Source organism: Brienomyrus brachyistius, chromosome 1 (assembly GCF_023856365.1).
Source record: "Brienomyrus brachyistius isolate T26 chromosome 1, BBRACH_0.4, whole genome shotgun sequence".
NCBI classification, from domain to species: Eukaryota; Metazoa; Chordata; class Actinopteri; order Osteoglossiformes; family Mormyridae; genus Brienomyrus; species Brienomyrus brachyistius.
In genome coordinates, this window is record NC_064533.1 from 32,273,664 (window position 1) to 32,290,131 (window position 16,468).

A 16,468-nucleotide genomic window follows, 5' to 3' on the forward strand; every position below is an offset into this window, starting at 1 on the left:
CAAACGGCGCCGTGAGATTACCACATCCTGGTCCCCATCGGTGAGGTACTCCAGTTTGGGCGGGTCCCCTCCCTCCAGGCTCTGGTAGGTGACGGAGTACCTCTCGATGTTGACGTCGTACACGGCGCGGGGGCGCTCCCACGTCACCAGCATGCTCGTGTAGTTGTACGGGTCGGCCTGCACGTTCTGGGGCTCTGAGCTGCAAGCTGCAGAGCGTCACAAATGACAGGTGTGGGGAAACGCGATCGCGCGGCGGCACGTTCGCTCATAAACCGATACATATTGTAAGAAAGACCGAGAGCAGCCTCACAGCTGTTACACAGGGTCACAGGGGTCAAAGGTCACTGCAGAAGGTCAAACTGAACTGACTAATCTAGCACATCGCTACACATGCAGAGGAAATCTTTTAACACAAGATTATGGGGTATGCGGGAGAAACTGTTTTTTAAGTTTTAAGATTAACTGCTATAAATTAATTTTTTCAAGAATTTTATGAATAATCCTTTTAATATTTTTAGACAATGAATGACGTGTTTTGTTACTAATTACAGATTTAAAAAACTAGCTCAGAAGTTTTCTTTCGACACCACAGGGCAGAGGCAAACTTCAGAGAAAAAAAATCAGATGGGTAACCAGTGGCACCCAGTGAAAACCCAGCAGCAATAAAGACAGTCAGAGCTGCCCATCTCCTCAGCACCATGTTGGTCGACATCCACTATACACTGGCACGTCTTGTATGGCTATGATGCTTATAGCATTGTTTTACTATCAAAGCACTTTGGATTAGTACAAAGCATTTACATTTCAAAAGAGGACAATAACACCAGTAATGAACAAGAGCAGGGTTACCTAGCAACATGCCACCCATACAATGCAGTACAGTACAGATACAGATACACAGAGTTTAAAATTTCAGGAGAAATCTAAACACAGTTAAGGAATATTAAATGCGAGTCTGCAGGGTGAATTCTTTCTGCTATGTGATGGAGCTTTTGCTCGTCTCCCTGTCCCCGTCCTCCTGGGGTCTGTTGAAGCTATTTTATAGTCTCCGGAGAGGCACAAGGATGCCTGTCAAACACTGATCACTCGCCATCGGCTCTTTCAGGCGCAGGCCGAACGAAAAGCCAGGAAATTCCCTCAAAGCCGTTAATCCTGCTGGTCTGTGGCTCGTCACAGCACCAACACCTGCATAACACCAGGACGTTTCGGGGCTTCGAAAACCTGAAGGCTCAGCCGTACGTGGAGATTAGAAAGATCCTACATTTGACTAAAAACAGGTCCATCTGCGGCAGATTTCACACAAGGGCGTTAAACAGACTCATTTGAAGGGGCATCCCCATAATCATGCAGTGATTTCCTCTGGCATTTCCTAAAATGTCACCGAGCCAAAGCTGGAATAACCCTGAATGAAGCTGCCTGGCTGTCATCCAGCCTCAGCACAGGGGTCAGACGCAAAGGTCCTGGGTGGCGGTAGATCATGCCAGTCTGCATTCCAGCTGCAGCCTTCATTTCTCAGCCTCAAACAAAACTCTGAATGTGCTGCAGCCTTCCAATCCCATTAAACCCAGTATCCGTTCCGCAAGCTGCTTCATTTTCCAGTCAAGTTAAAATTAATTTCTATGCCTCATTACAGTTACGGCTAGAACAATCGACATTCTGAAATGTTTTCACCCTTTAAAATGAATTTTTATTCAACTTAATTAGAATCACTTAATTGCTCTTAGCCCTTGAACAACTTTCTATTGACTAATAATTTGAGGGATTTAATTTACCAAACTGAAAATAAAGGGGACTATTATTATTAACTTTTAATTAGTTTAATACATCAACGAGACCGGAAAACAGCGTCATCTGTTCCAAAACAAGTCATATTAATAACTTAGAACATTTTAATGAGCTGTGTGCTTATTGGACAGCGAAATTGGGTCTGAGGTTTGGAGTAAGCAAGCCAGAAGAGGGCTGGTATGGTACATACTCGCTGTTTCCACCTCTTCTGTGCCGGTGTAGGAGCCATAAACCTGGCCCATGAACTGGACCTGCTGCTCGCGGAAGTTGTTCTGCAGATAGTCCATCAGCATGACGTAACCAGCCTGCTGCATGGTCATCACCTCGCAGAACACCTCCAGCTGCAAGACAAACGCTCGGCATCACTCTGGCTTTCCATATGACCCATCTGTAAACGCTCATCTGCGGCCTTCCGTTTGCTACGCCGGGCTACGACAGCACGCTGAACGATCCGGAGAGACCGCATTTATTGGGCATGCTGGGAAATGCAGGGAAAAGGGTCAGAACGGGAGTCTGAGTTAAATCGGTCTCTTTCTCTCCACACGAGAGCAGCCCCAGCAGCATTCGTCAGACTCCACTGACGTGAGCTTTGCAGTGTAAACCGGTGACCCAGTTTACACAGCCTGGCCCTGCTGGAACCCATCCTGGCACCTGGATCATTTCACTGCTTCATCCTGTGTCTGTCAGCAGGCAGGATCCAAGCAAGCTGGACTGACTACATGACAGCATTACGGCAAAGCGATCCCAGGCCATTATGAGTGTCAGGCATGTCAGGCTGAGGAAGCCAGAGGCGTCTCTGCTCTCTCAATGAGGCGCTACTCTGTGAGCGAATGGCATAATTGGGAGTTTTTAAGGGGAGACCTATTCCTAGACTCATTGCCCCAAATTGATCTAATTTTGGTCTGCTGGCTTGGGCTGCTATCAGTGCATCTGCCACGATGACCTCACTGAGCGGTCAAACAGGAGGAGACGGAACTAGATCCATGTCCCCCACCGGCCCAGCGGTGACCCTTCGCTCTATGTACAGATTCCCGTGTTGCGTAATCCTCATGACTCATGCCCACTCTACGTGGCTGACTGGAGAACGTGAGAAATCAAAGATAATTATTTGTTTGCCCAACGCTAATAACCAGTCGGTGGGCAGGTAGTCCTACATATAGCAGCAGACTGTCTGTGAAGACCGCTGTCACGTGGGCGGTGTCATACGAACGACACCGGACGTGTTGGTGAGCGGCGTCGCACGCCAGAGAGAATGACGAGGGAAGAATGAGGGAACATCTCAGACGGAGCCAAGCAAACCTCACACGTGCACGCACATGTTTTTGTCTGCGACTGACTCAGCAGAAAGTTTAGGTTTGGAAGTAGGAGACCAAATGCAAGCAGGACAATCCCCCCCTTTAGAAATGGCTCCCCTCCTACTCACCTGGCTTTCAGAGATGGTCACGGTGTCTCTGAACACGATCCACTCCACAGTCTCAGAGCAGGGGGGCGTGGTCAGGGAGCCATTGTAGGTGAAGTATTTCTCGGTCTGGTTTGGCAGCAATCCCAGCATGGGAAACGGCCTCAGGGTGCTACTTTTACCTGGAACAACACAGAACCACAAAATCCAGACTCACTTGAGATCTCTTATGAAGCACTATTAGGACAGATCCCATCTCCAGTAGAAGCTTTTAAAGACACACGGAGATCCGGGATCGAGCACTTAGATGCTATTATGGTGATGAATTAATTAGATTGCTTGGCTGAGTGTTTACATCCTTTCAAAAAAGCTTTCAAAAATACCAGCCAACGTAATGCAACATGAGGCCAGTCAGTGACGTACCGTATCGGCTCACAGAGCTCACCCCTTCAATCACCGCCTCATAGTTCTCGTTATCCGTCGGGCTGGTCTGTAGAGGACAGGCAGATCATTTTACTGTGTTGTCACCCCCAACCCACCCAAGTATGTGTGCAGCACCTTCACAGAAATGTGCCACCAGTACAAGACAAATGCTGTGCAATTATTTAAAATGATTAAGAAATGTAGGCCCCTTGACATACGTAAAACACAGCTCTTTCTTACTGTAAACCTCTTATTTTCTGGAATTAATACATGATGTAATGTTTTCCCTCGGGTTCTGCAGATTAATCGGTGTCCTTTTCACATGGTAACCAGCTACTTCTACAAGCCCCAGACTCCACTGGGGCAGTTGGAGCAGCACACGCCTCTGGCTGTCTCCACCCACTTCATTTTCCCCACATCTTCTCCATTCACCTGCCCTCTCCTCTCCTCCGGAGCACCCAGTGGCAATATGGCCACGCCTCAGGCAGCAGATCCTGCCCTGTCCCTGCTGCCCCAACCCAGCTGAGACGTCCGAAGAAATGACTGTGCATGTCTGATAACGGCCCAGCACGCTTTGTCTGGGCCCTCGGTGCCTTTGCAGATCCTGCAGAGAGCCCATCTGAGATAATATTCTGATTGGCACGGAGAACCTTATAAAGAGCTGAACCTCCATCCATGGGAACCCCCCATCTCTCTCACACACACACACACACACACACACACAAATGCCAACTCCCCTTCCTTTGCTGCAAGTCTCCCAAAGGGTGTGTATTAATGTAAGTACTTGACAGTTCTTACATACCTGTTTGATGGCATCTTCCATTGCTGAAGTCCAGTTCAAAAAAGTTGGGAACAGAAGTCCAGAAGATGGTAAAAATTCCCGGACGTTGTTCTTGCCCAGCTCCAAATAACAAGCAAATTGACAAACTCCCAAACACTCGCTGGCTTCAACATCGACCATAAAAAATCCCCATAAGCTCCCAAGCATGGGAGCTCTGGGCAAAATTCGCAGCATCTCAGGATTCTTCTGTTCTTGACAGGAGCATTCGTGCAACTTGCCTCCCAAGAATGAACGTGGAACCCAATGAATCATGAGATTGTTTTGCTTGACAAGGATGCAACCCTGTATCTTTGATATTTGCGGCTGGGCCAGAACAACATCTGGGGATTTGTACTGTCCACCGCACTTCTGTTTTTGTGTATTGCAACTGTACTTCAGCAACGGAAGATGAAATAAAACAGGCACGCGAGAACACAGGAATGATCAAGTACAAACATTAATAAACACCCTCGATAAACAATCAGGCTTCACAGGAAGCGTTGTTGATGCAGGTGTGCATTGACTGTGTGCACCGTCAACACTCACACACACAGCTGTGTTTCATTCACTCACTAAACTTCACCTCAGAGAAAAAAGACCCACCTCAAACAGGACAGACAGGGCAGTGATCTTTCCGCCATCATTCAGGGCATCATCTAAGGACTTGAACTTGTGCGCTTCGTAGCAGTAGATCTGCATCTGTAGGACAGACAGGCAGACCAGATGGGCAAATACTGTTAACACCACTGAGTGCTCACGAAAAACACAACCGTCCACTCCTGAGACTCAATGTCAGATTCAATGTCAGTTTTTCTTCTGAAATTTTTATCTAACAAATTACATTTGTCCATGTCATCATACACTGATTTCTGATGGTCTTTACCACATGGACATGAAGATTATTGTACCTTGGAGAGAATTGCAAAAAAGCACTTAATGATGGGACAGACAAGGCTTTGGGTTAGGGGGAGGTCAGTCAATGAGGAAACTCAAAGGGAACTAATTCACTAATCAACGGGAAGTGGGTGGTTGATCATTCCCACTGTGGCCTTCAATGTGCTGTCTCTCCCATCACTAATGATAATGGCAGCAACCATAGCAACACCAGTTACATTAACCTTAGGGATTACAGCATGTAGCCATGTTCCTCAGGTAGGGTGGGATTTCATCATACTCTGGTCTTCTGGCGAGCTACAGTGAATTGGAAATACCTCCAGGGGGAACTTGACACCATTGAGGCTGTGCTCAGAGCCGTCAGAGGAGGCGTTGCACCTGCCCCAGTGGAAGGCGATCCGGCCCACCCTGGATCTGGACCTCAGTCCTCCCCCACTGATATAGTACTCAGCATTCAGGCTGATGGCCACTGAAATAACCACACACACAATTAGCATAAAACGTTACGGTGCTGTGTCTGTAAGACATACTACTACACACTCAGAGTAACACCATACATAGCAGAGTCTGTAACGTGGAGAGCAGGGCCCCCCTTACAGTACACACACTACAACACACTCAGAGTAACACCATACATAGCAGAGTCTGTAATGTGGAGAACATACGTTGTGGAATATATTCTTGAAACACAACGATTTAGAGTAGTTTCCTTGGTCTGTATGGATTTTCCAGTGTAACTATGATGTAACAGAGTTATTTGTATTTATCTGAAGTTCAGTGAATACTCGAACTCTTAGGAGACAATATGATTTTCATAAGTTTACATGGGTATTGGCTATGTTATGATTTTAATGTTTATGCAAGCAGAAAGTACATTATGTTGCTAACTGTATTTGTGGTTTTCAAAATAGAACTTAGTAAAATGGGTCGAGTTTGTGTTTCAGTTCTTTAAGATTTTCAGCGATATACTGAGAACTATGATCATCATCATTATGACCACAAAATTAAATTTTCATCTCATTTCATCTCGTTTCGTACTAATGTATTCTTCCTTTAAGTGAGCAGAGGCCTGTTTTTTTAGATAAATTTTAAATTTCAAGTTGAAAAAGATGAAAAAGGGATCGCCTTACAGTGCAGACAGTACAACACACTAACACAATCACAGTAATGCCTCACAGCAATGCATCTGTAAGGTGGAGCGAAGGGGGCTCCTTACAGTACACATACTACAACACTCTCAATCACAGTAATGCCTCACAGCAATGCGTCTGTAGCATGGAGGGAAGGGGGCTCCTTACAGTACACATACTACAACACTCTCAATCACAGTAATGCCTCACAGCAATGCGTCTGTAGCATGGAGGGAAGGGGGCTCCTTACAGTACACATACTACAACACTCTCAATCACAGTAATGCCTCACAGCAATGCGTCTGTAACATGGAGCCAAGGGGGCTCCTTACAGTACACATACTACAACACACTCAGTCACAGTAATACCTCACAGCAATGCGTCAGTAACGTGGAGCGAAGGGGGGCTCCTTACAGTACACATACTACAACACACTCAGTCACAGTAATACCTCACAGCAATGCGTCAGTAACGTGGAGCGAAGGGGGGCTCCTTACAGTACACATACTACAACACTCTCAATCACAGTAATGCCTCACAGCAATGCGTCTGTAGCATGGAGGGAAGGGGGCTCCTTACAGTACACATAATACAACACTCTCAATCACAGTAATGCCTCACAGCAATGCGTCTGTAACGTGGAACGAAGGGGGCTCCTTACAGTACACATACTACAACACTCTCAATCACAGTAATGCCTCACAGCAATGCGTCTGTAGCATGGAGGGAAGGGGGCTCCTTACAGTACACATACTACAACACTCTCAATCACAGTAATGCCTCACAGCAATGCGTCTGTAGCATGGAGGGAAGGGGGCTCCTTACAGTACACATACTACAACACTCTCAATCACAGTAATGCCTCACAGCAATGCGTCTGTAACATGGAGCCAAGGGGGCTCCTTACAGTACACATACTACAACACTCTCAATCACAGTAATGCCTCACAGCAATGCGTCTGTAGCATGGAGGGAAGGGGGCTCCTTACAGTACACATACTACAACACTCTCAATCACAGTAATGCCTCACAGCAATGCGTCTGTAGCATGGAGGGAAGGGGGCTCCTTACAGTACACATACTACAACACTCTCAATCACAGTAATGCCTCACAGCAATGCGTCTGTAGCATGGAGGGAAGGGGGCTCCTTACAGTACACATACTACAACACTCTCAATCACAGTAATGTCTCACAGCAATGCGTCTGTAACATGGAGCCAAGGGGGCTCCTTACAGTACACATACTACAACACACTCAGTCACAGTAATACCTCACAGCAATGCGTCAGTAACGTGGAGCGAAGGGGGGCTCCTTACAGTACACATACTACAACACTCTCAATCACAGTAATGCCTCACAGCAATGCGTCTGTAGCATGGAGGGAAGGGGGCTCCTTACAGTACACATACTACAACACTCTCAATCACAGTAATGCCTCACAGCAATGCGTCTGTAACGTGGAACGAAGGGGGCTCCTTACAGTACACATACTACAACACTCTCAATCACAGTAATGCCTCACAGCAATGCGTCTGTAGCATGGAGGGAAGGGGGCTCCTTACAGTACACATACTACAACACTCTCAATCACAGTAATGCCTCACAGCAATGCGTCTGTAGCATGGAGGGAAGGGGGCTCCTTACAGTACACATACTACAACACTCTCAATCACAGTAATGCCTCACAGCAATGCGTCTGTAACATGGAGCCAAGGGGGCTCCTTACAGTACACATACTACAACACTCTCAATCACAGTAATGCCTCACAGCAATGCGTCTGTAGCATGGAGGGAAGGGGGCTCCTTACAGTACACATACTACAACACTCTCAATCACAGTAATGCCTCACAGCAATGCGTCTGTAGCATGGAGGGAAGGGGGCTCCTTACAGTACACATACTACAACACTCTCAATCACAGTAATGCCTCACAGCAATGCGTCTGTAATGTGGAGCGAAGGGGGCTCCTTACAGTACACATACTACAACACTCTCAATCACAGTAATGCCTCACAGCAATGCGTCTGTAGCATGGAGCGAAGGGGGCTCCTTACAGTACACATACTACAACACTCTCAATCACAGTAATGCCTCACAGCAATGCGTCTGTAGCATGGAGGGAAGGGGGCTCCTTACAGTACACATACTACAACACTCTCAATCACAGTAATGCCTCACAGCAATGCGTCTGTAGCATGGAGGGAAGGGGGCTCCTTACAGTACACATACTACAACACTCTCAATCACAGTAATGCCTCACAGCAATGCGTCTGTAGCATGGAGGGAAGGGGGCTCCTTACAGTACACATACTACAACACTCTCAATCACAGTAATGCCTCACAGCAATGCGTCTGTAGCATGGAGGGAAGGGGGCTCCTTACAGTACACATACTACAACACTCTCAATCACAGTAATGCCTCACAGCAATGCGTCTGTAGCATGGAGGGAAGGGGGCTCCTTACAGTACACATACTACAACACTCTCAATCACAGTAATGCCTCACAGCAATGCGTCTGTAACATGGAGCCAAGGGGGCTCCTTACAGTACACATACTACAACACTCTCAATCACAGTAATGCCTCACAGCAATGCGTCTGTAGCATGGAGGGAAGGGGGCTCCTTACAGTACACATACTACAACACTCTCAATCACAGTAATGCCTCACAGCAATGCGTCTGTAGCATGGAGGGAAGGGGGCTCCTTACAGTACACATACTACAACACTCTCAATCACAGTAATGCCTCACAGCAATGCGTCTGTAATGTGGAGCGAAGGGGGCTCCTTACAGTACACATACTACAACACTCTCAATCACAGTAATGCCTCACAGCAATGCGTCTGTAATGTGGAGCGAAGGGGGCTCCTTACAGTACACATAATACAACACTCTCAATCACAGTAATGCCTCACAGCAATGCGTCTGTAACGTGGAACGAAGGGGGCTCCTTACAGTACACATACTACAACACTCTCAATCACAGTAATGCCTCACAGCAATGCGTCTGTAATGTGGAGCGAAGGGGGCTACTTACAGTACACATACTACAACACTCTCAATCACAGTAATGCCTCACAGCAATGCGTCTGTAACGTGGAACGAAGGGGGCTCCTTACAGTACACATACTACAACACTCTCAATCACAGTAATGCCTCACAGCAATGCGTCTGTAGCATGGAGGGAAGGGGGCTCCTTACAGTACACATACTACAACACTCTCAATCACAGTAATACCTCACAGCAATGCGTCAGTAACGTGGAGCGAAGGGGGCTCCTTACAGTACACATACTACAACACTCTCAATCACAGTAATGCCTCACAGTAATGCGTCTGTAAGGTGGAGCGAAGGGGGCTCCTTACAGTACACATACTACAACACTCTCAATCACAGTAATGCCTCACAGCAATGCGTCTGTAACATGTGATGTAGAGGCCTTTTTACAGTCCATATGCTTTCTTACCAGTCTTGCCATCGTTGTGGATGGTGGTGCTGTCTGGGGTCGCCTGCTGCCAGCCCTCCAGCCTCAGCTGCTGAAACTGCACTTTGACCTGGATGAAGTCCTCCTCAATGTCGACTGGCGACTGCTTGGCGTTGCTACAGGATGGGTACTTCTTAGCCCAGTTCTTTTGGTTTAAAGTCCCTGAGAAGAGAAGAAACACAACACTTAGCAAACAATAGAAAAATGGCTGCTTATGGCCAGCACATACCTATAGTGCAAATAAATATTTAGCGACATTAGAGAACATTAACAAATCATGGCATATCCCACGTCTGGCTACCCTGGCCATCCGCTGGATTAAAAACAAAGTCTGAAGGCGTAAAAATACACACTGTAAGGCAAAAATCAATCATGAGTAATGCAGAGGGCTGGAGAGCCCCTCGGCTCCCTCTCCAGCAGCCAGGGGCGATGATGGCAAGGAGATAAAAGCAAGAGGGAAGGAGGAAGAGGGCTGAGGGACAGAAGGGAAAGAAAACAAACACGTCAGCTGTGGGCAGAGGAGCAGAGAGGCAGCTTGTGGGTGGCTGCTGACTAACTGGATGCTTTTTTCCCCCCCCAGTAATTACCAGTGATGCCCGTGTCACTGATCCACTCCCACAATGCAGTGCAGGATTAGCTGCCACATTGAGGTACCGCTTAAACGTATGAACTCTGTAGAGTTTGGGGACTTCTCCAGCTTTCACAAAATGATGCATCCCACAGCAGATGAACCAAATATAGGCTAACCGTTGTGCCGTTTGCTTTTAGAGCTTCCTGTTGCAAAATCTGGGCAGATTATTATAAAACAAAATCTACGCATAAATGTAAAAATGTATAACTATGAAGATTAACCACCCGTCTGCTATTAATGACCAGTTATTCCTCCTGGAGTGTTGGGGTCCAGGGTGCAAGAAGGGCAGCACCCCCATTGGTGATGCCCCCCCCCCCCCCCCCGAATCTGATTAGTCCAGGTCCGTAATAACTACGCTCTCTGCTCATCCATTCGTTCCAGAAGTAGCCATAACAGCACAGCTGTATAACAAACACTGTAAGGACAAGAAAAGAGAAACACGCAGGTCCCATGACCCTGGAGGTGAGACATGGTGGCACTTTGCTGACAGAAATCAGCAAATGCAGATATTCAAAACGAAGAACAAACTCCAATGTAATGAGACTCATAAATAATTAAAATAGACACAGTCTTATAGATACTTTTATATGTATTTTGTTTAAAGGCATTTTGCTCCTGGAGTACAAAGACAACGCAGAATTAGGTCATCCAGAACTCTGGGCCGCCTGCATTAACATCTCAATAGGGTCCACCATGGGGCGCTGTGAAATAATTTGGACTCTGTTGTCAGTTTCCTACCAGCCCCCTCCCCAGGATATAAATTCATCTTCATTTGCATGATTAAGACGCCTTTCTATGGGCATAAGGACTGAGGAATAACTGTACAAAAGGAGACTTCCTTAAATTAAAATCACCCATCCAGAAGCACATTCTGGTAAGATAGGGTGATCCATCAGGAGATCTCACAGCGAGAACACTCTGCTTAAGCAGGATTCGCTGTGTATTGAACCTTAATTCCCGATCATCTCACTGTAAACCCATCAAGTCATAATTCACCATTTAATGTCTATACATCATCTTATATGGCTTATCATTCATCGCTTCGAGTCACATCACACTGAGACCGAGCCGCCTTCTCTTTCACCATTAGCTACCTTCAGCTGAAGACCGTAACATTTGCGAATGGGTTTCCCCCTGAATATTTCTGCGACGTACTGCTCTGTGTGTGTACTTCACCTGTCATGCAGCTTTCAGAGCTGAACTGCCTGTTGTCCGTATCTCTTTAGCACAAATTTCATGACTTTCACGAATTGGCCGCGGCTCAGTGACGGAGAAGAGCCCAGTAAGGACGACGCTGCGCAAGTCGGCAAAATAAGGACAACAGCAGCTGCCTTCTGTGGCCAGAAAAAAATGCACTAGCGTTTTATAAAGAGGAAAAAATATCCATCCATTCATTCATCCATTTTCTGCACCTGCTTATCCTATGCTGGGGTTAGAAGAGAACCCAGGTGCTGCCTGTTCATCTAACAAATAATAACATTGGCAGCCTCCATTGGTCCCAGAGGGAGCCCCGCCCACTCAGGGATCTCAGAGATCCAATCAGGAGCCTTCAAGGGAAACCCTGCCGTCAGCCAGATCTCTGGGGGGACAGCATTGCCCTACTAATGACACATATACCAGCTCTGGGTGTGTGACCTGACCTCAGTCACCAGGGGGCGTAAGGATGGGAGTGTTCTCTCTGGTCGCCGTTCTGAAAAGGTGTGCATTCCTGCAGAGGAAACCAAAACTACAGCCTGCTAATCCCAAGGGAAATAGTTGGAGGCCTTGTTCCAGCAGCTGTATCACCTGTTTACAAGAGCCCCCTTTATTGATTCAGCTACATCACAATTCACAAATAGCCATTGTAATGTCACTACTGTGCTGCGGCACACATTTCAACCTAGATGCAGCTTCTTGCTGCAAATAAGCCGCAGCCACAGGCATTTAGCTCTACAATACTGGAGTGAAGTCCAGCCTTCAAAAGAGCTTTTTCTTCCAGTCTCTCTTGTAATTCAAGACCTCTGAAAAATGGCTGTCAAAAGAAAAGAGAAAAGAATGCATTCATGAATATTATGTCCTGCTAGTCTTCAGGTGAATGTGTGCCGGGAATCTTTTAGGGTTTCACTCTGAGGTTAGAATCTGAGGTAATTATTCAGGGTGCTGAAGCAAAAGAGAGAAAAAAAAAAGAAATTGAAATTCATCCTCATTAAAATCCACGGAGCATCCTAGCAGAGCGCAGATTCTCCTTTCTTGACAAATTAAGTTGTGGATCTGGACACAAATAAAAGCCTTTTTTAAACGCAGGGCCCAGTGGATTCTGGTTTTGTGCTCATGATGTGAGACAGGATTACAGTTAACAAAGAGCAGCCCCTAGTGCTCAAAGATAACTGGCTTCCCACTCTATGGCTGAGTATCCAGTTGCCCCCACCACCACCACCACCACCACATCATACCAAACCAACCCCCACCTCCGCGGCCAGGAACCCGATATCTCAATCTGCCCTGGGACTGGAGGCTGTCCACTAGGGAGAGAAAAATTAAGCGAAATGATGATTGACTGTGACCAGGAGTGTGTAAAGAGGCGTGGCCAGAGGGGCACTGGCCCCAGCTGAAAGATGATTGGCCCCCGCAGTGCTGCTTCCCTGTCACTCACTGGTTCATAACATATTATTGGCTAATGATGAAGTTAGCCCCTTTGTGTCACTTACGGCCCCTCTCATGACCCCACCACCTTAAAAAAAAATCCTAGAATCACACCTGACAAACATGTTGCAGACTTCATTAGATGCTGCAAACACATTGTATTTTCCTACTGTGAGTTTGCCAGTTTACTTCCACCTTTTCATGAATGAACCCTTAAATCACACTCCTGCCATGAGCTGTTTGCCATGAGCCCCCCCGCCGCCACAATGACCCAGCAAGGGACAGAGGCTGAGAGAGTTTTGATTCCAGGCTATGCAGCACAATAATCCGAACGTCATTTCAAGCCAAAGGCCACAGTCGTAACAGATGGAGACGGAACAGGCAGGTTAAAGCCAACGAGATGGGAAAGGAGCCAGCGGAGGAGATCACGGTGGCCCCCGGAGGCGTGGGCGGAGGAAGAGAACACCACCACATGCCACTGCTGCCTGCGGATAAAAGGTGGATGTTTGGGTGGAGAGAGCTGCCGCACAGCACCGGCAAGGCTGCCCTCCTCCGTTTCCACTGTTTTGCAGACTGTGCAGCGAATAGACAGACAGCCATCAGTCACCTTTCAAACGCCGCCTCGGGCAACTGTTTACAAAGGCCCTGACTATGTTCCCCTAATTATTTATAAAATTTAATATTGTCATTCTGAAATGCTCACTGCGGCGATACACACGTCTTCCACGGAAGAGCCTTTCTTTAAGCCCTGATCAGGGGAATATCAATTGGCCCTTTTATGAATCTCTCTGTGTTAACCAGGCTGTCCTGATATTCACACTCAAGTGCTCTCTTTCACATGGAAATTCGATTATTCATGCCCCGGTGCATGTATTGACACACAAATCTCCAGCCTTATTCTGGAGATAGAAAACAACCGATCCCCACTTCTGACAGCTACCTACCCGGCGGGACGAGAGCTCCTCGTGTCTCAGGCGACAGCTCCCACGGCAGGGCCCAGCGGCCTGCCCCAGAGTGGCACGGTACCCGTCTGCTTTGGTTATAAACACATACTTTACCTGTCGGCCTACGTCAAAAAAGCAGCCGAGTAACACAGGCCGTGGGGAGCAGGATTACCACAGCAACTCCTACAGGAGGCAACTGAATATGTGTAAGAATGCAGCAAACGTTTAAGTCTTGAGTAGAGCGGAGGTTCACACAAAAGCACCCCACGCCACCCAATGCCCCTCCATCCCTCCTCCACGTCTGGCTCTCATAATGCCCCCTTTGTACTGACAGCTCGCTGCCTCCCCAGCTTGAAGTCGGCGGGCGGCTGAGGCGGCACCAGCGCCCCAATCCCCAGGAATTTCAGGGACACAGGAAAGCAGAGCTCAAACAGGGCTGGGGGGCATTGCCCCCCCCCCCCAAGTCAAACACAGCAGCAATACACTCTCGTCATCACACTGACGACTTTACGTTCCTGCCGCTGATGTCGGCCCCTCCACCTCCGACGGAGGTTACCCGGTCTGCCAGACCTGCTTCATCGGATTGGCACACCGAGTCCGGATATTCTGATCCGCTCTTCTTTCTAAGAAGCGCTAGAACAGCAGTAAGCAAGAGCCAGACAGATAACTGGATGCGTCGCAATCTGATTTTTTACTTCTGTTGGAATTACCTTCTCTGAACAATTCAATAAGTTAAAATCCCATAGAGAGCCAAGTCTGTGTTTCACACACCCTGACAAATTGGCCGTCTAGTCATTAGCGAAATCATTAAGCTGTCCACATCTCCTTCCCGCTTTTAATACCTCTGAATGTGAATGTCTGGCGCACGGCAATTATGTTTCAAAGATGACATAAACAAAAAAGATGGAAATGGGATTCACAAGTGAGCAGGATTCAGGGTTGTGAAACAGAAAACAGGTAATAATTTGGCAGGCAGATTGTTTGGTTTTTCTTTTTGCATTTTTTTTAAAGTACCCCAATATTTCCACAATCAGTGAGTCTGATTTTCTGTCTGTTAAATGGAATCAGTATTTGCAGAAACATCAATGTTACTCCTTTCATTCACTCCAGTTGTGGAGATAGAACAACACCAAAGGTCTGCTGATGATGGAGAGGCCTACCAGTCCTGGCCCATGTGGGCGGCAGAGGCAACACGCTTCTGGAAGACTGAACCAATCAATCAGTAGCGTGGTTGAATCACTCTCTGACAGGGAGTAAACATGCTGGACACCTTGTCTGTAGAGAGCCTCAAGGTCCACTGAAAGCAGGACCTCCAGTACATCATGGTACATGCAAATTGCTGCACGACCAGACACAAGTCTTAGCACTTTAACTAAATGAAGAAATGAGAGAGTGGTGGGGTTCGGGGGTCCAGAAATCCAAAACCAAGTAGGTGTGGAAGAAAAACTCAGTGTGGAAGAGTGTCTTTCAAGATGCCCCCAGCTACTGACTGCATGGTTCCTACCTGCGTACGACCAATCGATGTCCTCTGTGAACTTCCGCTGTGTTCGGAAATACCCATGAACGACATCAGCTGAAATAAAACACAAATATGAATTACAAAATAAACTGACACAAACAATAAAACTATGTTCACACACGTTTCATATTTGCACTAAGAACATCTGCAAGCTTCAACGGTGTTTCACTTAAAGAATTATTTCACGAGCCTAAACAAGTTTTTTTGAGATAAAAGTCATCCGGTTTTATGGTTAAGACAGTCGTATGCGAGTTGAGTTGCCGTTTCTGACACCAATTAACTGGAGCTAATTAAACATCTGACGAAGAGGAGGCTTGGACCTGTTACTGTTTCCTGAGGCATAGTCAAGGACTGAGTTGGGTTAGGGGAACCAGAGACAAACTAACAGGATGCTAGAGAAGGAGGGACCTGGTTCAGCTTCCATAATCCCACCTGTGGTCTGAGAAACAGTGAGTCCTCAGTCACATCCCTGCCCCTATCATTTTTGCTCTCATTTTCAGTATGTTAAATTAAATTAAAAAGGCTGTTTTGAAGAGCTATGCCTGCATTCCCTACAATACAAGAAAGATTAGCCCATATAACCATGTTGGTGCCAAGTCTTAGCTTACTGGAAACAGACATTGGCACCAACAGCAGATACCGGATAGGTAGGAGCACATACACACACACACACACACACACACAACTAGCCACTACAGGCTATATGCAGACTGCCACATTGTACTACTTCAAACATTTGTCTAAACATGCAGCAAGTTATTATGTAAATACAGCAAAACATTCCGTTGTTGAACTTTAATACATAGAGCTGCA

The 16,468-nt window shown here is 46.9% G+C and overlaps 1 protein-coding gene across 6 annotated transcripts in view; it reads right to left on the bottom strand.

The window, feature by feature from the left end:
- The window catches only part of ptprz1a (protein tyrosine phosphatase receptor type Z1a), a 45,802-nt gene that overhangs the window by 16,330 nt on the left and 13,004 nt on the right, over nt 1-16,468 (bottom strand). For all 6 annotated transcript variants that reach the window (XM_048969798.1, XM_048969789.1, XM_048969805.1 and 3 more), the window contains exons 2-9: nt 15,641-15,709; nt 9,922-10,101; nt 5,639-5,790; nt 5,031-5,126; nt 3,608-3,674; nt 3,209-3,366; nt 1,976-2,126; nt 22-206 (exon numbers count right to left, since the gene is read on the bottom strand). In XM_048969798.1, the coding sequence (XP_048825755.1) occupies nt 22-206; nt 1,976-2,126; nt 3,209-3,366; nt 3,608-3,674; nt 5,031-5,126; nt 5,639-5,790; nt 9,922-10,101; nt 15,641-15,709 (1,058 nt within the window). The remainder of the gene's footprint in view (nt 1-21; nt 207-1,975; nt 2,127-3,208; nt 3,367-3,607; nt 3,675-5,030; nt 5,127-5,638; nt 5,791-9,921; nt 10,102-15,640; nt 15,710-16,468) is intronic.